Raw genomic sequence first — 21,701 nt, 5'->3', positions numbered from 1 at the left:
TTCAACTTGGATTTTTTTTCTCGCTTTCCAGTGTATCACATGATAAAATGGATGATGTCATTCAAAAGTACAACTTGTCCCACAAAAAACAACCTCTCATACGGCTATGGGAATGGAAAAATAAAAAAGTTATGGCTCTTGGAATAAGGGGAGAAAAAACGAAAGTGCAAAATCGCAAGTTCATGAAGGTGATATACATTCGATAGTCTTCAGTGTCCCCTGACAGATTCAGTGAATGTACATCTAATGTGCATCTCAATATAAGTCACTTATAAGTCATTCTTGAGTAGAATAAACCTTTTTCTGGTGGAAGATGTTATTGCATTTTGTTCTGTGCTTTATTTCTTCTGATTGATTAGGAGTAAAGGCCAGCAGAGCACTTGCTAATGGTGAAAGAAAGCACTTTTATATCCAGAGGGAGCTTCTCAGTCAATCCTGAGAGAGTGAAGAGTCCACATTCTTCTACATAGGACTCATTCAGATGTCCGTTGTTTGCATATAAGTTCTATCCGTGTATTGAAACTGGTAAAGCACAATCAGTTTATTGTTTATGTACGAAACTACCATCCATCAATCCCTCATGGTCAGTTTTAAAATAAAGTTTTCTCATCAGCCATTGTGAAGACCTGGGGTCTTCCGTGGGCATAACACTACTCAGACAACACAGGGTGAGGTTAAAACAGTGTGGCAATACTTTATTGAACCACCAAACGGGCAATAAACAGATAGAACAGTCCCAGCAAATACCCAAGATGGTGCAAAATGACACAGTCTCTCCCTTTCGCTGGCCCGATGGGAATAGAACAGCTGCGACTTTGGGACTTCCAGGGCCAACTACCTCAACCAGTGCCCCCCCCCCCGCTTTTGGCGGGCCCCCACAGAGAGGAGATAGTGGCAAGCTTAGGAAGCTGACAGTCCATCGAGGTACAAAGCCAGGAGACCCGAGGGTCCGACTCCGAGAGTTTCCATGGGGCCAGATGAATGGCTGGTCCCAATCTGGCTTCTCCAAATGTCTCCATGGTTTCCAGGCGACCGGAGGGTCCCACCTGGCAACCCTAAACAACATATCCATTTGGCAAGGTGTCTCATCATTTCCCCAAATGTATCCAAGGGTTCTCTGATGGTCAATGGAGCAGATCCGTATCCTCCAAGTCAGTGGCGTGTACCCTTAGGCTGGAATCACGTAGATTCCAAATCTGTGTCTCTCTGTATAAAACCATCCTACCAAGCTGATGTTCTGAGGAATGTCTCTCTGATTCTCCTTGATTCCCTTTCTAGCAGGATAGAAAAAGCCTTTTTATATTTACATACGTGGTTAAGGTCATCAGTCACAGGTCGGGGGGGGAGGTGCAGTGCTCAGGTCTCATCATTTGAGCTAATCCCTCTGCTCTTATAAATAAACTAGCTGGCTTAATAGAATATGCAATTAGCATAGTAACAGACATCATTGTTCCCAAGCAATGAGTCACTGTACTTCTGACCAGTCAAAGAAACGCATACATTCAAAGGTCAACACAAAGATAATAGTGTATTTCTCCTGGCTTAACAAATCTAGAAGTCTGGCTCATTAAGATTAGAGATTAGAAGCTGTGTCGTCACAGCCATATTTCAGCGATATACAGTACTGTGCAAATCTCATAGAGTATAACCTTTGTCTTTTAAATATCATCAAAGCATCAATTCTTTTAGGTTCACTTGCCAACAGTTTTTGTAGGAACTCAGTAGAGAATGTGTCCCAACAAGGTCGGACACTGACAGCTTAGGGCCCTTGTGCAAGAAATGTGTTTTGGCTCCTTTCCTTTTATGGCGACCAAGCTACAGATTTTACAGATTATAAATATTATATATTACATAGTCGCTTCTCATTATGTATTGCACTGTCCCTTGTTATATAGTGTCTTGTCTTGCTATGTAAAGTACCGTTCCTTACGTATCGGATTCTCTTGTTAATTATAGCGCCCTGTTCTTTATTATACACCACTGTCTCTTGGGAGGACCAAATAATAAAGAGAGGGCACTGTGAATAACAAAATACATTATGTAAGGGACGATGCTAAAAATATTAAGAGCTTAACTATGTAATAATGGGACAGCATTTTACATAACAACAGAGGACGTATATAATAAAGGACCACCCCATACATAACTAGAGAGGATTCTACATAATAAGAGCCAGAGTTATATACACTGCTCAAAAAAATAAAGGGAACACTTAAACAACAGATTATAACTCCAAGTAGATCAAACTTCTGTGAAATCAAACTGTCCACTTAGGAAGCAATACTGATTGACAATCAATTTCACATGTTGTTGTGCAAATGGAATAGACAATAGATGGAAATTATGGGCAATTATCAAGACACCCTCAATAAAGGAGTGGTTCTGCAGGTGGGGACCACAGACCACAGACCACATCTCAGGCCAATGCTTTCTGGCTGATGTTTTGGTCACTTTTGAATGTTGGTTGTACTTTCACACTCGTGGTAGCAAGAGACGGACTCTACAACCCACAGAAGTTGCTCAGGTAGTACAGCTCATCCAGGATGGCACATCAATGCGAGCTGTGGCAAGAAGGTTTGCTGTGTCTGTCAGCGTAGTATCCAGAGGCTGGAGGTGCTACCAGGAGACAGGCCAGTACACCAGGAGACATAGAGGGAGCCGTAAAAGGGCAACAACCCAGCAGATGGACCGCTATCTCCGCCTTTGTGCAAGGAGGAACAGGAGGAGCACTGCCAGAGCCCTGCAAAATGACCTCCAGCCACAAATGTGCATGTGTCTGCACAAACGGTTAGAAATCGACTCCATAAGGGTGGTATGAGGGCCCGACGTCCACAGATGGGGGTTGTGCTCACAGCCCAACACTGTGCAGGACACTTTGCATTTGCAACAGAACACCAGGATTGGGAAAGTCGCCACTGGCACCCTATGCTCTTCACAGATGAAAGCAGGTTCACACTGAGCACATGTGGCAGACGTGACAGAGTCTGGAGACACCGTGGCGAGTGATCTGCTGCCCGCAACATCCTTCAGCATGACCGGTTTGGCAGTGGGTCAGTAATGGTGTGGGGTGGCATTTCTTTGGAGGGCCGCACAGCCCTCCATGTGCTTGCCAGAGGTAGCCTGACTGCCATTAGGCACCGTGATGAGATCCTCAGACCCCTTGTGAGACCATATGCTGGTACGGTTGGCCCTGGGTTCCTCCTAATGCAGGACAATGCCAGACCTCATGTGGCTGGAGTGTGTCAGCAGTTCCTGCAAGAAGAAGGTATTGAAGCTATGGACTGGCCCGCCCGTTCCCGAGACCTGAATCCGATTGAACACATCTGGGACATCATGTCTCTCTCCATCCACCATTACGACTTACATTAAGGACACATCTGATTTTCTTGCCCACATTCAGGATCTTAATCATATTCCATCGGGGGCACATTTAGTTACCCTCGATGTCAACAGGTTATATACCAGCATAGATCATGATTTAGGCCTGGAAGTGATTTCTTGGTTCTTTGACAAATATAGCACACTTTCCACTTCACAGAAGGAATTTTGCAAAGATTTACTGGGAATCATCCAACGGAACAATTTCTTTTTCTTCGGTGACAGATTTTTCATGCAGCGGAGGGGGACTGCGATGAGGTCGAACGTTGCGCCCCCTTACGCAAATATATTTATGGCACATTTTGAGGAACAGTATGTATATAACCAAACAGTAGGCCAATCTAATATCGTCTCTTGGAGATGATATATAGATGACATTTTCGTCATTTGGACAGGTGATGAGGATCAACTATTAGACTTTTCCACATATCTCAACAACTGTACCTCACATCTCTCTTTCACCTTAAACCACAGCACATCTGAAATTAATTTTTTAGATGTCTTGATTAAGACTAACAACGAAGGACACTTAGTAATTGACCTATATGTGAAGCCTACAGACCATAATTCACTTCTACATTATTCCAGCTGTCACACCAGACATGTAAAGAAATCTCTCCCTAAGTCACAACAGGCAAGAGTGAATTGGATCGTCTCTGATCCAACTCTCAAAACAGCTCGTCAGAAGGAGATGGGGATAAATTTATTGCCAGGGGCTACCCACCCTCGATAGCTTCACCCACTGATATTCAGACAATTCGCAGCTCCAAGACTGAGAGGATGGTGTTTGTTAATACATTTCATCCATATCAAATATTAATTCATAATATTATTAGAGGACATTGGCCATTATTGGGACGTTCTTACCCCAAGATTAAAGAATTTCAGCAACCCATTTCACTTTGCCACAAAAAAAATCCAACTTACGTAATAAATTGATACGGGCCGACATTGGTGGCCTCACAAGGGACATGGCTCTAATATGATCAAAGGCAATTTTTTTACCCACCCGATGTCTGGTAAAAAATTTCCCATTAAAAGTTTCTTCACATGCAAGTCTACACATGTTATATATCTTATTAAGTGTCCATGCAGTCTCGGATATGTTGGGGAGACCATCCAGCATATCCGGGACCGTATTAGTAAACATAAATCCATGATTCGCAGTAAGTATACTTTATTACCAATCCCCTATCATTTTATTTCTCATCAACATACCATTGCCCAGCTGAGATATCAGGTCATTGATCACGTGCCTGTCGGAAGAAGGGGAGGTGATAGGATTGGTAAACTAAAGGAACGTGAGATGTTCTGGATCTACACACTTAAAACACTAGAACCTCATGGACTTAATCGGGAATATGAGGTTTACATATGAATATACTTTGTTCCACTTGTGTTCAGAAATCCAGGACATTGTCCTGTGTGTCTTTGCCCTGGACATATGTCTTTACTTGCAATATGATATGATATAATATCTAGAATGTATTCAGTAATCATGTGAACCCAATCCTTTTTCTTATTTCAATGTTTGACCTTTTGTTTATTTTATTTATTTCTCATTTTTATTTCCCATTTCGTTTATTGTATTTTATTATATTCATTAATCACGTAATCATCAACATTTCATTATTTTCCTTGGATTTGCCGTTATTTTCCCTCTTATAGTTACCATGTATACCCTTGAGTTCGCCGTCTTACCACTAATTTCTTCTTTTCTTTTACAGATATTACAAAGTTAGATCCATATTGCCTTTATTATCAGCCTGTCATCTCAATGCCATCCCAGTGTGGGAGAATTCTCCTGCTGAAGCGCTGAGCGCAGGAGAATTCTCCCACGCTGTCAGTGACGTGCATGAGGTAAGCTGAGTTCATTGGACATAACCTCGGCTCATCTTTATGCCGTCACAGCGAGACACTGAGGAGCGCAAGCATGCCTGCGCTTCTCAGTGTCTGTGGCGTGGCAAGCTGGATGGCAGCTTTCGGCTGCGATCCAGCCTGTCATGTCAATGTAGCAGAGCTGAAGCTGTCGTGGGAACCATGGAAAGGTAAGGATGAGGTTGCTTTATTACTTTACTTTTATTGCAGGAGATCGTTGGCTTCAGCTGGAATGGGCGTGATGGTAAGTATGGTTTAATTTAGAACATTAAAAAATTGTGTGTTTATTTCAATTAAAGGACTTTATTCTGGGTGTTGTGTTTTTTTAAATACTTTACTAGAAATTCATGGCGGTCATGTCTAATATTGGCGTGACCCCATGAATTGCCGGCCGACTTTTTTAAAGAGACGGTGCATGAAAACACTATTATTTTTTTTAATAAATCCTTTAACACTAAATGACAAGTACATTAAGCTGAGCGCTGCCATCCAGCTTGTCATCCTTCAGAGACACTGCAGAGCGCAGGCATTATGGGAACTTCCGATTCCGGTATTCGATATTGTAAAAGTATCGGAACTCAGTATCGGAACTCCGATACCGCGAATATCTGTCGATACCCGATATTTCAGTATCGGAATGCTCAACACTACTCCTGAATAAAAAATCCCCCACAATATAAATATTTACCCCACCATTAATATGCAGTACTATTAGCCAAGCACTATTCAAAATATAAACTGATAAGCCAGCACTGTGTCCCTCATTAACCATAATCGCAGCTGCCCAATAAATATAAATTAATTAATCTCTGACTCTCCCCCAATTGATTTGAAGGCTATGTGCACACGTTCTGTGTTTGTTGCTTTTTTCCCACATGGATTTGTTGTGGAAAATATGCTACATTTTAGCATAAATATCACTACACTAAGTCCAAAAAATAAATACTAGACACTTCAAAATAACATAGAACACCATGTACCGGTACGGTAAGATCAAACTATATGACTATACCAATAAGGAAGAGATTCCAGCTCCACTTATAAAAATTATTTATTTAATGAATCAAATAAAAGAGAAAATACTAAAAAACATGGCAAAAAAACTCCAGAAAAGGGGGAGGAAAACACTACAATAATTGTAATGAAGATCAATAAAACATGATAGTGTCAAGTATAAATAGCATATTATAATTAATTGATAGAACCACATATAGTCCAAATACGAGGGCTGTCCACAGTCAGTACTAGGAAGTAAATGAATAAACAAGTATATCTCCAAAGCCTATTAAAAATTAATAGTACTGGGCTTTAAACTCTATAAATGCCAGACCAGAATGTGATCAACAGTCTGTGTTAGGAGAAAAGCAGCTGGATCCATGTATTCCCCGAGACTTGTATATCACAAATGCTAAGATGCATATGGAATAATATGTGCCAAACTAGATACTAGACACCTATTCTGGAGTTTTTTTTGTCCTGTTTTTTTAGTATTTTCTGTTTTATGTGATTAATTAAATATTTTTTATAAGTGGAGCTGGAATCTCTTCCTTATTGGTACAGTCACATATTTTGATCTTACCGTACTGGTACATGGTGTTCTATTTTAGAGTACAAGCAAAGTGAGTGAGATTTCTGAAGTATCATGCACACGTTGCTGATTTTTTCCTTGCAGATTTGCAGCAGATTAAGATATGCAGCATGTCAATTCTTGAAGAGTATTTCAACTACACTAATATGTGGGGAAAATAAGCAAAAAAAACGCATGTAAAAACACTTATTATATGCAGCGTATTTTTCTGTCAAAAATCAGGATTTGCAGAATAATTTTCTGCTTTAAATACTGAATGTGTGCACATAGTCTTAATCCCTGTCCTGTGTCCTCTCTCCCCCACACACATTCATTATATGTCCTTGATAGTGTCATAATAAATTATGGGGTGGGAGAAGACATTATCAGGGTGTTATAATGAAATGGGGGGTGGGAGAGGATGCCATCAGGTAATAATCAGACTTCCAGTAATAATGTACCCCATGCTGGTCCCCTTCCTGGGGTTATTGTGCCCCCAATCCTGAACCCCTTCCTGGGGTTAATGTGCCCAATCCTGGTCCCCTTCCTGGGGTTAAAGTGCCCCATCCTGGTCCCTTTCCTGGGGTTAATGTGCCCCATCCTAGTCCCTTTCCTGGGGTTATTGTGCCCCATCCTGGTCCCCTGCTTCGGGTTATTGTGCACCATCCTTGTCTCCTTCCTGGGGTTCTTGTGCCCTCTCCTGGTCACCGTCCTGGGGTTATTGTGCCCCATCCTGGTCCCCTTCCTGGGGTTATTGTGCCCCTTCCTGGAGTTATTGTGCCCCTTCCTAGTCCCCTTCCTGGGGTTATTTGCCAATTCTGGTCCCTTTCTGGGGTTATTGTGCCCCATCCTGGTCCCCTTCCTGGGGTTATTGTGCCTCTTCCTGGGGTTTTTGTGCCCCTTCCTGGGGTTATTTGCCCATTCTGGCCCCTTTCTGGGGTTATTGTGCTCATCCTGGCCTCTTCTTGGGGTTATTGTGCCCCATCCTAGGCCCCTTAGTAATATAATGTTCCCTGTTCTCCACTAAAAAAACTAAACAAAAACACATGATTCTACTCACCTTCCTCCGCTCCCATGCCGCGCTTAGTCCTCTTCTGCAGCCGACGCAGGAGCCGGCAGCTGATGTCGGTATACTGGATATGGCGCATGAAGTCACGAGATCATGAAGTTGTGGCACGCCAACCTCAGCTGCCTGACTGGCCGGCGACTTGTATTGAAGCGCAGGAAGCCGGAGAGCCCCCTGTGCCACAATACATTTCAACTGAATACACATCCGCACATCCAGGTGAAATAGTCGCCAATGTCGGCAGGCCCCCTCTACCTCCGGGCCCCAGTGCAGATGCACCAATCATTTGTCCTCCCCTGTGTCCCAAACATCTTGTAGAACTAACCATAGAACTTTTGTGAATATAGGCATGCACAAATCCTTCTGTCTCCCTAACCATACAGCTAATAGCACCCACAGAGCCCTGATCTCAACATAATTGAGTCTGTCTGGGATTGCAAGCGGTGACAGAAGGATTTGTGCAAGCCTACATCCACAGAAGATCTGTGGTTAGTTCTCTAAGATGTTTGGAACAATCTCCCTGCCAAGTTCCTTCCAAAACTGTGTGCAAGTGTGTGGGAGTGGTGGAGATGGTGTTATACTCTCTGACACCCCAAGTGGTTAAATGTATTTTATAGTAATGTATGTTATCCCCCCAAAAAAAACCTAGGGCTGCAGTATAGCCTAGACAGGATTAACTGTAAAGGTCTAGATTGAGGAGGGGATGGGGGAACTGAGATCAGAAAGTCAAGATCAGAAAGTGAAGATCAGAAAGTGGAAGTTCAGTTAGAGGGAGTGTGGTGAAGTGATAGCAGTGGTCATATGCAGTGGGCTGCTAGAGCCAACATGAGCCTGTTACTCGGGGCAATGGATTGCCATAGAACCATTGTGTGCAAATCCGTTGTGAAACCTCGAGATGTACAGTACAGACCAAAAGTTTGGACACACCTTCTCATTTAAAGATTTTTCTGTATTTTCATGACTATGAAAATTGTACATTCACACTGAAGGCATTAAAACTATGAATTAACACATGTGTAATTATATACTTAACAAAAAAATGTGAAACAACTGAAAATATGTCTTATATTCTAGGTTCTTCAAAGTAGCCACCTTTTGCTTTGATGACTGCTTTGCACACTCTTGGCATTCTCTTGATGATCTTCAAGAGGTAGTCACCGGAAATGGTTTTCACTTCACAGGTGTACCCTGTCAGGTTTAATAAGTGGGATTTCTTGCCTTATAAATGGTGTTGGGACCATCAGTTGTGTTGTGCAGAAGTCTGGTGGATACACAGCTGATAGTCCTACTGAATAGACTGTTAGAATTTGTATTATGGCAAGAAAAAAGCAGCTAAGTAAAGAAAAACGAGTGGCCATCATTAATTTAAGAAATGAAGGTCAGTCAGTGCGAAAAATTGGGAAAATTTTGAAAGTGTCCCCAAGTGCAGTTGCAAAAAACATCAAGCGCTACAAAGAAACTGGCTCACATGAGGACCGACCCAGGAAAGGAAGACCAAGAGTCACCTCTGCTTCTGAGGATAAGTTTATCCGAGTCACCAGCCTCAGAAATCGCAGGTTAACAGCAGCTCAGATTAGAGACCAGGTCAATGCTACACAGAGTTCTAGCAGCAGACACATCTCTTCAACAACTGTTAAGAGGAGACTTTGTGCAACAGGCCTTCATGGTAAAATAGCTGCTAGGAAACCACTGCTAAGGACAGGCAACAAGCAGAAGAGACTAGATTGGGCTAAAGAACGCAAGGAATGGACATTAGACCAGTGGAAATCTGTGCTTTGGTCTGATGAGTCCAAATTTGAGATCTTTGGTTCCAACCACCATGTCTTTGAGCGACGCAGAAAAGGTGAACGGATGGACTCTACATGCCTGGTTTCCACCGTGAAGCATGAAGGAGGAGGTGTGATGGTGTGTGGGTGCTTTGCTGGTGACACTGTTGGGGATTTATTCAAAATTGAAGGCATACTGAACCAGCATGGCTACCACAGCATCTTGCAGCGGCATGCTATACCATCCGGTTTGCGTTTAGTTGGACCAGAATTTATTTTTCAACAGAACAATAACCGCAAACACACCTCCAGGCTGTGTAAGGGCTATTTGACCAAGATGGAGAGTGATGGGGTGCTACGCCAGATGACCTGGCCTCCACAGTCACCAGACCTGAACCCAATTGAGATGGTTTGGGGTGAGCTGGACCGCAGAGTGAAGGCAAAAGGGCCAACAAGTGCTAAGCATCTCTGGGAACTCCTTCAAGATTGTTGGAAGACCATTTCCTGTGACTACCACTTGAAGCTCATCAAGAGAATGCCAAGAGTGTGCAAAGCAGTCATCAAAGCAAAAGGTGGCTACTTTGAAGAACCCAGAATATATGACATATTTTCAGTTGTTTCACACTTTTTTGTTAAGTATATAATTCCACATGTGTTAATTCATAGTTTTGATGCCTTCAGTGTGAATGTACAATTTTCATAGTCATGAAAATACAGAAAAATCTTTAAATGAGAAGGTGTGTCCAAACTTTTGGTCTGTACTGTATGTCGGGACTTTTGGGCACACTAAGCCTGCGGTGCTGCAGGGAAAGATGGACTCAGACTCTCAGAGGTCGAAGATAATGGAACCTGGGTGCACTACCTTAGGTGGAGAAGAATTCCTAGTGCTAGAGGAGTTAGCAAGAGGGATGCTCTACCCAGACTGAGAACTAGGGCTGAAGTTATGTCCGGTACCTGTGGGAAAGACTGTAACCTGTTGTGCCATATCTTATGTACTTGTAATGACTCCAAGCTGACCTGTAAAAGTTTGACTGTATTCAGTGTCCCCTCGATTGTGTGCTGCGGTTCTGGAAGATGAAAGCCTGGAGCCAGTGGAGGACTATGGGGCACAAGTAAGTGTGACACATACCACATACAGCAGCACATCGGGACTGGGACATGATTTTCCTGTAGGGTGCCAGAGCATGCAGAACCAGCAGCTTGTCCACGACTACCTCGCTCAGCACCTTACAAGTGTACCTAGAAAAATTGATACTTTGATGCAGTTTTGAAGGCAAGGGGCGGTCTCACCAAATATTGATTTGATTTAAATTTCTCTTTTATTCATTCACTTTTATTGTTGATTCACGTTGTTCATTAATAAACAAACTATTAACCCTTCTATTTTGAAACCTTACTTGTTGTGCTTCAATTTTTCCACAAGTCCCTAAAAAGTTTGTACAATATTGTAGATATTGTAGATGCAATACTTAGGTTATTTTTACATAAAGTAAATAAGTTAGAGACGACCTATTAGCTCCCCTGACATTGTAGTATATATTATACTTTATGCACTAGCCATAAAATAAGAACTTTGGAGCTTCTTGGAATTCTGAATTGTGCCATTCCTCTGTTATTTTTCCTGCTAATGTACACATTGACAACTGGGTATTACCATTCCTGTTGTCAATGGGACATCTCCATACATAATCTGACACTGTCCAATCAGCACTGACAGTATTAAACTTATTAACAAGAGGAATGGTGACATTCAGTTGTCAATTTAGTCATATATTTCCAAAGACAAATCAATAATTTAAATAAAGAATTTTGGTATACTGTATTGTCTGGTTCCTACACAACCTTTTGGTCACAGTTACGGTACACCGAGGCCCACTTCTGAGGTACCTCTCAAGGTGCAGCATTTCCTGCCCCCTGGGAGCAGGGTTGGTCTGACAGTGGGCCACATCAGCCTGCAAAACTTTTAACAATATTGGAGTCCTGAGGACGCCGATACTGTTAACAGCTGTGGCGGAACCGAAAGCTATCAGCTCCCTGCTCCATCATTTACTCTGCCTAAATGCCGGCGCCATGAAGGGGATGTCAGGTGATGAGATATAGTGATGACCACTGGGAGATAATCAAGAAGAGACAAAGGCTGCGGTGTATGGGGAGCCTTAATTAGGTTAGTAAATTTTTTATTATTATTATTATTATTATTATGCGGTTTGGGAGTTGGGGAGTGATAGAGAAACTGTGGGTGCCATCATACTGTATATAGGGGACTGTGGGCTATCATACTGTACATAAGGAGCAGTGGGGTTATCATAATGTATATGGGGGCTGTGGAGATGTCAAATTGTATATAGAGGCTACTGTATATAGCTGGGCTATGGGCCATTATACTGTATATACAGGTTATGAGCGAACACACTGTGTATAAAGGGGCTTTGGACCATTACATTGTGTATAGTGGGCTATGGTCTATCAAACTGTGCAGAGTGGAGATATGGGGGCATCGTACTGTGTTTATGGAGCTATGGTCTCAATCACACTCTGTTATGGTGGCTGTGGGATGATAATTCTGTGTATAGGGAGGCAATAGTTACAATAATACTGTGTATGGGGGACTGTGGGGCCATCATACAGTGTATGGGGATGTAGTGGGAGCATCATACAGTGTATAGGGAGCTGTGGGCCATCATACTTTATATGGGGGCTCTAGTGACCATCATACTGTGTATGGATGGGGGAATTTACTGTGGTAGCTACCTTGCATTAACACATCCAATACAGTATAACGCCACAAACCCCCACACAGTATGATTGTCCCAACAGCCCTCCAATACAGTGGGATACCCCACATGCTTAAAATACACAATGATGATCCCCCCCAAGATTATGATCCTCTTAAGGTACCCGAACACAGTATGATGGCCCCACATGTAAATGACAATAAAAAAAATACTACTCACCTTGCCCCCGTTGCCCTGGTGCACAGCTCCAGTCTTTGCTCTGTGAAGACTAAAGTTACAAAGCAGGCAAAATCTAGAGACATCATTGCTCCTGTTGCTAGTGATGGGAGGGGTGCAATTTCAATTTTCATCTCACAAAGCAAAAATGATAGAAACGCCCCTGGTTGTACCACAGGACAATAGAATATTCTGCAAGCAGTATTAATGTGCATACCTTCGATATCCTGGTTTTGCCGAAATATCTTCTGTTTGTCTGGTGTTATTCCACTTCGTCTGTGTGTTAGTGATGCATTGTGATCATTATCAGCTTCTTTCTGTGACCAGTGATGAAGATCTATCCTTGGCACACGCATTTCAGGTTTTTCTCTTATAGGTTCTTTCTGTATGATGCATGGTATAGAGATCATTAGTATCATACCAGATAATACTCCAAGTATTGTATCTTTGGTTTGATCAATAGTACAACAATATCTGATACACTAGATTAAATGTACTTCCGCTTAAAACATGAAATTTGCCATATATTGGTACATCAGGGATATAAGCATGCTCAAAGTTTGAATCATAGAATCATAGAATCATAGAATGGTAGAGTTGGAGGGGACCTCCTGGGTCATCTGGTCCAACCCCCTGCTCAAAGCAGGATTCACTAAATCATCTCAGACAGATGTCTGTCCAGCCTCTGTTTGAAGACGTCCATTGAAGGGGAACTCACCACCTCTCGTGGCAGCCTGCTCCACTCATTAATCACCCTAACTGTCAAAAAGTTTTTTCTAATATCTAATCTGTGTCTCCTCCCATTTAGTTTCATCCCATTGCTTCTAGTCTTTCCTTGTGCAAATGAGAATAAAGATGATCCTTCTACAATGTGACAGCCCTTGACATATTTGTAGACAGCTATTAAGTCTCCTCTCAGTCTTCTTTTTTGCAAGCTAAACATTCCCAAATCCTGCAACCGTTCCTCATAGGACATGGTTTGCAGACCAGTCACCATTCTGGTCGCTCTTCTCTGAACTTGCTCCAGTTTGTCTATGTCTTTTTTAAAATGTGGTGCCCAAAACTGTACACAGTATTCCAGATGAGGTCTGACCAAAGAGGAGTAAAGACCGATAATGACTTCACGTGATCTAGACTGTATGCTTCTGTTAATACATCCCAGAATTGTATTTGCCTTTTTTGCTGCTGCATCACACTGTTGACTCATGTTCAGTATATGATCTATTAGTATACCTAAGTCTTTTTCACATGTACTGTTGCTTAGCTCTATTCCTCCCATTCTGTATATGCTTTTTTCATTTTTATTGCCCAGATGTAGTACTTTGCATTTTTCCCTGTTAAAAAGCATTCTGTTGGTATTTTTACTTACAGGTGTATTAAAGGGGTTATCCATTAAATACATTTATCACCTATTGGTTAACATTGCCAATGATACAATATAACTTTTATCGAAAGTCCCTTAGACTTATTTGTAAGACTCACCTTGCTGTGTGCTTCTGTTGTACTCCCTAAAGCATGTGTGATGTCCTTCATATCTGCATTTGTACAAATAACAGAATATTTCATTAGCTTTTTTTCCAAATCAGAATTATACAGAGAGACAGTGACCTACACTGACGAGCAAAAGAGTAACAATGTTTTGAACTTTTGACTTTCAGGCTCTATATCTCACAATTCACTACTGCTTCAAATGTGAGACTACCATCATTTTATATACAATCATCTTGGCTATCTCATGCACAAATATGACTTGCAATTATTTTGCATATAACTAGTTATGCAGATTATTGTCATGCCACTGCATTGTTACCTTTTAGCTCCTAAAAATCAAAATTTTATTTTTTATTAATTTGTAAATCCACCTTTGGCTTTCAACACTGTCTGAATCCATCTGGACATGCTCTCGATCAGATTCAAACATGTCTCGACCGAAATCTGATCCCAGGTCTCTTCTACATGTTCCCAAAGTTGGTGCATACTCGTCGACTCACTTGGGTATGTATACAGCTTTTTCTTCAACTCTACCCACAAGTGTTCAATTGGGTTGAGGTCTTGCGACTGTGGGGGCCAATCCAGCACCTCTACTTCATTGTCTTTGAACCATTTCTTAGCCAAGCCTATCTTGACGCATGCTTCGGGTTGTTGTCGTGCTGGAACATTATGTCGTCCTTTTCATACCCATAGTACTCGAGTGTACAAAGTAACTCTTCTTATAGGAAACTCACATATAGATTAGCATTTAGACCACCATCAATCCTGGTCAAGAATCCGATGTCTTTGGCTGTGAAACAACCCCATGTCATCAGACTTCCTCCACCAAACTTGACAGTTCCTTCAATTTTTCGATCCATTAGCCCTCTTTTTTCCTTGTTTTTCCAGGCCCATTTACACCCATCAGAGCCTAGTGTAATCACTCATTTTCAATCTTCTACTTTCCACTTTTCATACTTTTTTGCAAACTTGAGCTGATGCTTCTTATGACGATATTGAAGTCGAGGTTCTTCACCTTTTTTCGGGCCACGAGACATGTGCAACGTGTGTTTCACTGTGCTTGTATGGACATCTGTGATCTCACTATTATGAAGCATACGAGCCACCTCCACTGCCGTGTTTATTGTGCCAGAACTGATAGACCTTGTGATGAGCTGACTTGGTGACTCCAATATTTTGCCTGGATGTCTACCTCTTTGCTTTTAAATGGATGGATGGACTTCATTTTGTATTCTTCCAACTGTCATAGCACTCACATGATGCAGTTTGGCTATTTTCTTGACCTAAAGACCTCTATCGACGAGCTGGATGATGTTCATTTCTCTTTTCTTGGGAAATCTTCTTCATGGCTGCTCAACCTAATAACACACTGAGCTATTAGGGAATGTGAGAACATTTGTTTTGCAAAACCTGCACCCGCTTTAGAATCAATTTAAATGTTACATAGGCCTCTCGGTAATGCTGTTCAAGGCCTCTCCATTTGACCTTACCCTTATCAAAATATCAACCACAGATGCATTAAAAAGGAGCAATGAATTTACAATGAATTTCAAATTATACAGTAGAAAGCCACTGCGACTCTTATAGCAGATGAGCACACTTCTCGGTCATATACCAATCCCTACATGGGACACTACCCCGATGATAAATATTTGATGACTGCAAATTAAGTTCACAACAGCTGATAACAGAGGTTATGGTCTCACCTGGATGAACTTGCAAAACAAGAGTCTGTCCTGTCATCTCTCTGACAGAAGCAGCTTGGTCTAAAGCTTGTGACTCACCCATCTGTTTTAAGAAAACAATATCACAACCAGTCATTTACAATGAAGAGTTCTCATTAGATTGATAGAAAGAAAAAATATAAACTGATGCTATCTATTTTGTCTATGTGTTTTGTTTTTGTGAAAGGGGTTGTCCAGGACTTACAGCCCTAGCTGATTGAATACATAAAAGCCAATCGACAGTCATTTAATAGCCTGTTTAGACAGGCCGACCACGCTTATGATTTGGATAGAATGATCAGTGTATATCAGCTATCATTGTTTTCAACAGGACAGGTCCCGTTTACACAACATGATGTGCTTCCAAGACCAATGATTTTTTAAGCAAGCTTTAAGAGTACCTATTACCTGTTATGAACGTGTTCACACACTCACACGGGTAGCAGAAGGAAAGGACTAAGGCTGCGTGCCCACTATGCGTTTTTCAAGCGTTTTTGCCGCAGAATTTCCGCAGCGAAAATGCTTAAAAAACGCTCGATAATACGTGTCCCATGTTCCCCAATGATAATCCGCATGTGCTGTGCACATGCTGTGAAAATTTCCGCTTTTGATTATCATTGCGGAAAAATACGCAGCATGTCCATTAATTTTGCAGACACGCAGCATAATTGCCGCCATTGACTTGCATTGAAACGCTTGATATCCGCATCACTACATGTGCACTCGCGGATATGAAGAGATTCAATGTACGGATGGTACCCAGGCCTGGAGAAGAGGAGACTCTCATCCAGACCTGGGTACCATGGTACCTGTAAAAAAAAAAGAATTTAAAATAAAAAATAAAGATTATACTTACCTTCAGATGTCCCCCGGTCTCCTCAGCGATGCGTGTGGTGTGTTGGGCGGCTCGCGGTGGTGTGAGGACCTGACATGATGGCATTGAGTCATGTGACAGGTCACGCGACCACTGGCGTCGGCGGTCGCGTGACCTGTCACATGATTCAATGACGTCATCGCAGGTCCTTAACACCACCGCGAGACACCGGGGAGACTGGACGCATCGGAGGAGACCGGGGGCCATCGGAAGGTAAGTATAATCTTTATTTTTTATTTTTCACCATTGTTATTCTTTTTTTTAACTATTACTTGGTCACACTATATAAATCCATGCCGGTTGCATGGATTTATATAGTGTGACCAAGTTGTCAAGCACTTTTCTAAGTGATGCTAAAATCGCTTGGAAAAGCGCTTGATAATCCGCATGCAGAAATGCATGCAAAAACGCTTGACAAACGCTTCTACCTGGCGGGAAAAATGCATGTAAAATCCGCATGTGTTTTTCCTGCCAGGGAGAAGCGGAAAAAATATGCAGCATTTCCGCATCGTGGGCACATAGCCTTACACAGGACTTAAGACGCCGTACCTGCACCCAACTGGTCCCTGTAAAGACTAGGAAAGTCCCTAAACACACAACTAAACACCTCCTTGACCTGGCTCCCTAAAAGGCTGTCGAGGGGTTTCTCATACCCACTGAGGAACCAGAGGGGAAGCCGTAACACATATCCTACAAAGGGAAAGGAGAGCGTGCATGGAGACACGAGAACCCAGGGTAATATACTAAATAAGTTTACACAGGATAGACAGGGAAAAATACAGAGAACCAAAAAATAAACGGACTAAGTGAGAAACCTCCCAGAACCTGAAACGTGAAAGAAAGGGAAGGGTGCTGGGGAGGAGGACTCACAGTCAGACATCAGAAAAAGCAACTGGGGTTAATCAAGCAAAATAGTCCCTAGTTGAGGAGCTGGAACTCCTAACACTATTTACATAGAAGTATAGCCAGCAAAGAAAGTCAGTGAGTGGTGATTATATAAAGCCCATCCCAAATGTGATAGGATGGAACCAAAAGACAGAACTGTTTTATTACTGTTCTGGTAGTTCTGCATCTGTCATGTAATAATCATTTAAACTTGCATCAAGAAAAAGTAAGTATGAACAAAGATGTTTTAGGTGCATTATATTTATACACTGCAGAAGAGTGCTCATTTAATGATAATCTTGCAGTATAAACAGGCTGCCGATCACCCGATGAGCAAGCAAAACACTTGTCCGTCGGGTGAAATTATTTTTAAGCAGACTTAAAAGTCATCATCTTCGGCAGCACATCGTCCTGAGTAATCAGGATCTGTTCTGCTGAGAACAATAACAGCCTATACACACTGAATAGTCTATTATAGATTTTTCAGCGTGCATTGGTAAGTGCCGTCTGTCTGTGTAAACAGGCTTTTAAACAACCACTGATCAATAAATATCATGTAAACAGAACCCTAGGCTGAACAAGCCCTTTAATGGTTTCAGCTTTTGAATATAAATTTTGTCTGCAAAGTAGAATATGTTTAAATTGCTACTTAGGACCTGTCCTATATTCTTACCATATATAGGAATACTAGAAGAGTGAGCCATAATATATACTAATGATTACAACCCTCTTATCTCTATCATCTACAGAACCCATTATAACTGTAATCCAGTCCTATATCTGTAATCAATTTACGTACTTACAGATGCTTACTTCTACAGTCTTACAATTACACAATACAAAGCCACAAGACAGCCATGTATAGTCTTAGAAATGTACAACATAAACCACAATAAAGCCATGTAGTCTTCTGATGATCAGTATCGGCTGTCAATTATCACTAAAACAAGCATGAATAATCCAGTATGGTCAGTGGTAACGTGTACAGATTAAGTGCAGTACACATTATAATCAACCATGTCGATTACAGCACAGTTATGGGCATAGCAGGCCAGTTACTTCAGAATTGTTTAATATATAGGGATGAGCGAGTAGTGAAATAATCGGACTCGCTATACTCGTAACGAGTAGGTCCCAATACTCGGGTACTCGTTACGAGTAGCGAGTCCAATGTAATTAAATGGGAAAAGCGAGTAAGCCGAGTAATTGTCTGCTGGAGCCTATAAAGCGGTCTGGGGGCTGAGGAAAAAGCTGAAATGGGTGCATGATTGTTTAAAAGCCGGCGGTAAAAAGCCGCCGGCTTTTAAACAATCACTCAGCCCCATACTCGCTTCCCCGCAGCCTCCCATCCCGATCCGCCGCTCCCCCGCCGCCTCCCATCCCGATCCTAAGTTGGGGGAGCGGGGAGCGAAGGACCCGGGCGGGGAAGCCGGCAGTGAAAAGATTTCACCGCTGGTTTTCCTGTTCGGTGCTGCGCTCCCCGCTCCCTGATGTACGCTCCCCGCTCCCTGGTGCTTCACTCCCCGCCCAGTCCTAACTTAGGATCGGGATGGGAGGGGGCGGGGGAGCGGGGAGCGTACATCAGGGAGCGGGGAGCGAAGCACTGAACGGGAAAGCCGGCGGTGAAGCCGCCTATATTTTTTCTCTCAGGGCTTAATCACTATGATAAGAAATAACTCCCCATAATCCAATTGTGGGGAAAATAGTATAATTCTCAAGTATATTCATATATATAGAAACATACATATCAAGCCCATTAAGGACCAGGGAAGTTCTTATCCCTACAGGGGACCACATATATAAAAGGGGGGGAAGGAGAGTAGATTTTATAGATCCACACAAGGAGATATAATTAATCGATATGTAAATTTAATATATAGATAGTCATCCCCCAATAGGGAACCTCCAGCTTGGAGGTATAGAGAAGACATCCTTTCAGCAATATATCCTCATAACAGGACATGGGCGGAGGCAGGCCAAACAAAAACCAGGTCAGGCACTAACATGTGGACATATAGAGAACCATACCGTGGGGGTCTACAGGAAGCATGTATAGGAAAGCTGCTCATTTAGCCCCTTAGGGGCCACAGATTTTAATCTAAAAATCCATTCGGTTTCTTTTCTGATGATTATCTTATTCATGTCACCCCCCCTTGTTTTTGGTCTTATGCGTTCAATCATAGTGAATGATATTTCTTTAAGTCGTCCACAATGTGTCCCATTCATGTGACGTGCGATGGGGGTGTCACGCTTATCCTAATGTCTCCTAAATGCTCACCCACCCGTACTCGTAACTCTCTAGTGGTTTTACCCACATAGTTCTTTGGACAAGTACATGTCGCTTTATACACAACCCCGATGATCTGCAGTTGCCAAAATCCCTCAAGGAGAAATGCCTGTCAGCAGTAGAGCTAGTAAAGGTTTTGCAAAAATCCATCCACTCACATCTACTACAGCTACCACATCTGTAATACCCACAAGACTTTCTATCTAGCCAAGTGCCTGGTTTGGTTGGTTTCTGATACAGGCTATGCACCAATAGATTTACCCCTTCTATATGTAATACTTGGGACAGGGGGGATTAGGTCCTTGACGTTTGGGTCTGCTAACAAAAACCCCCAATGTTTTCTAAGAATTCCAGACACCCTCTCTGATTGATTATCAAAGGTGCCTATTATTCTCAAAATGTCCTTCCCCTGGGGTTTATCTTTTTTAGAGTTTACAAGAAGTGACCCTCTGCTCCTGCCCAAGGCCTCCGAATAGGATCTATACAGGACTTGGGACGGATATCCCCTTTCATGAAACCTGTTGTACAGATCTGTTGCCTGTTCTCTAAAAATGCCGATATTACTGCAGTTTCTCCTCACATGTAAGAATTCGCTTTTTGGAATGCCACGATTTAGAGCCTCAGGATGGTGGCTACCCCACGTACTGATCGATCCATCCTTCTCCTTCCTTAATCTCAAGTCAAGAAAGGCTATATTATCAATCTGGCATTTATATGTGAAGCTAAGTCCCAGTCCGCTGATATTAATGATACCAATGAACCATTTAAACTCAGCCTCTGTTCCCGACCAGAATACCAAAATATCATCAATATATCTGGCCAAAGGCCAATGTGTGGATACCACCATTTGTCATCCTCTCCAAAAATTATTGTTTCCTCCCACCAGCCCAGGAACAGATTGGCATACGTGGGGGCTCATGGACTCCCCATTGCCGTGTCCCTGACCTGGTGGAAGTACTTGTCATTAAAGAGAAAGTAGTTGTGAGTGAGGGTAAAGCGCAGCAAATCCTCTACCAATCTATTATGCTCTACCAATCTATTATGCTCATTACATTCTACTGCCCTTGTTTTTAAGAAGTGTCCCATCGCCTGAATTCCTGCTTCATGAGGGATGCTACTGTAGAGGGCCTCCACTGTTGAATTTTATCAGACTCAGCGTGTCTGTATTCTCTGTAGTCAGCCGTGTCCGTGTATCAGTGATGATTGCCCCAGCGGCACTGAAAACACGCTCTGACATCACACTAGCAGCAGGGCAGGCCAGCACCTCCAAGGCATATAAGGAGAGCTCTGTCCAACTATGAAGCTTGGATACCCAGTAATTAAATGGAACAGAAGCGTCAGTAAGGAAGCAGATATGGTCACTTACATACTCGTTGACCATGTTGTTCAATTTCTCTCTCCTTGACATGGTTACCGGACCACCAAGCCCTTGCTGATGAGAAGGTTTATTGAAGATGGCCCAGTTTGTGGACATCTTTCCCCCACCTCTTTTGGACATGCTGGGCGTGTCTCTCCCCATGAATGACTGCTGTTGCAAAGAGCTGGTACCTCTGCTAACAGCAGTGTCTGAGGGTGATCTTGTCATCAAATTGTCGACAACAGCCCTCTTGAAGTATTCAATTGTAAAGCCCCTTGGTGACTGCAACAGTAGCGAAGGAAATTTGTCCTTGTACCGTGGGTCAAGAAAGGTGGCCAACCAGTATAGGTTGCTGTTCAAAATGTTGATCACGCGAGGGTCTTGGGACAGAGAGTTAGACATGAATTGTGCCATGTGTGCCAAGCTGCAAAGACTCAAATGTTCTGTGTCCCCAGAAGAAGGAGCAATACCCATCGT

General features: G+C 42.5%; 1 protein-coding gene across 3 annotated transcripts in view; it reads right to left on the bottom strand.

The window, feature by feature from the left end:
* Positions 1 to 21,701, bottom strand: part of RGS14 (regulator of G protein signaling 14) — a 311,115-nt gene that overhangs the window by 4,749 nt on the left and 284,665 nt on the right. For all 3 annotated transcript variants that reach the window (XM_073651170.1, XM_073651171.1, XM_073651172.1), the window contains 3 exons: positions 15,804 to 15,885; positions 14,089 to 14,141; positions 12,824 to 12,989 (listed from right to left, as the gene is read on the bottom strand). In XM_073651170.1, coding sequence (XP_073507271.1) covers positions 12,824 to 12,989; positions 14,089 to 14,141; positions 15,804 to 15,885 — 301 coding nt within the window. The remainder of the gene's footprint in view (positions 1 to 12,823; positions 12,990 to 14,088; positions 14,142 to 15,803; positions 15,886 to 21,701) is intronic.

Source organism: Phyllobates terribilis, unplaced genomic scaffold (genome assembly GCF_046119375.1).
Source record: "Phyllobates terribilis strain yellow unplaced genomic scaffold, ASM4611937v1 Scaffold_11__3_contigs__length_659146591, whole genome shotgun sequence".
Classification (NCBI taxonomy): Eukaryota; Metazoa; Chordata; class Amphibia; order Anura; family Dendrobatidae; genus Phyllobates; species Phyllobates terribilis.
This window is presented reverse-complemented; position numbering and strand designations above follow the sequence as displayed.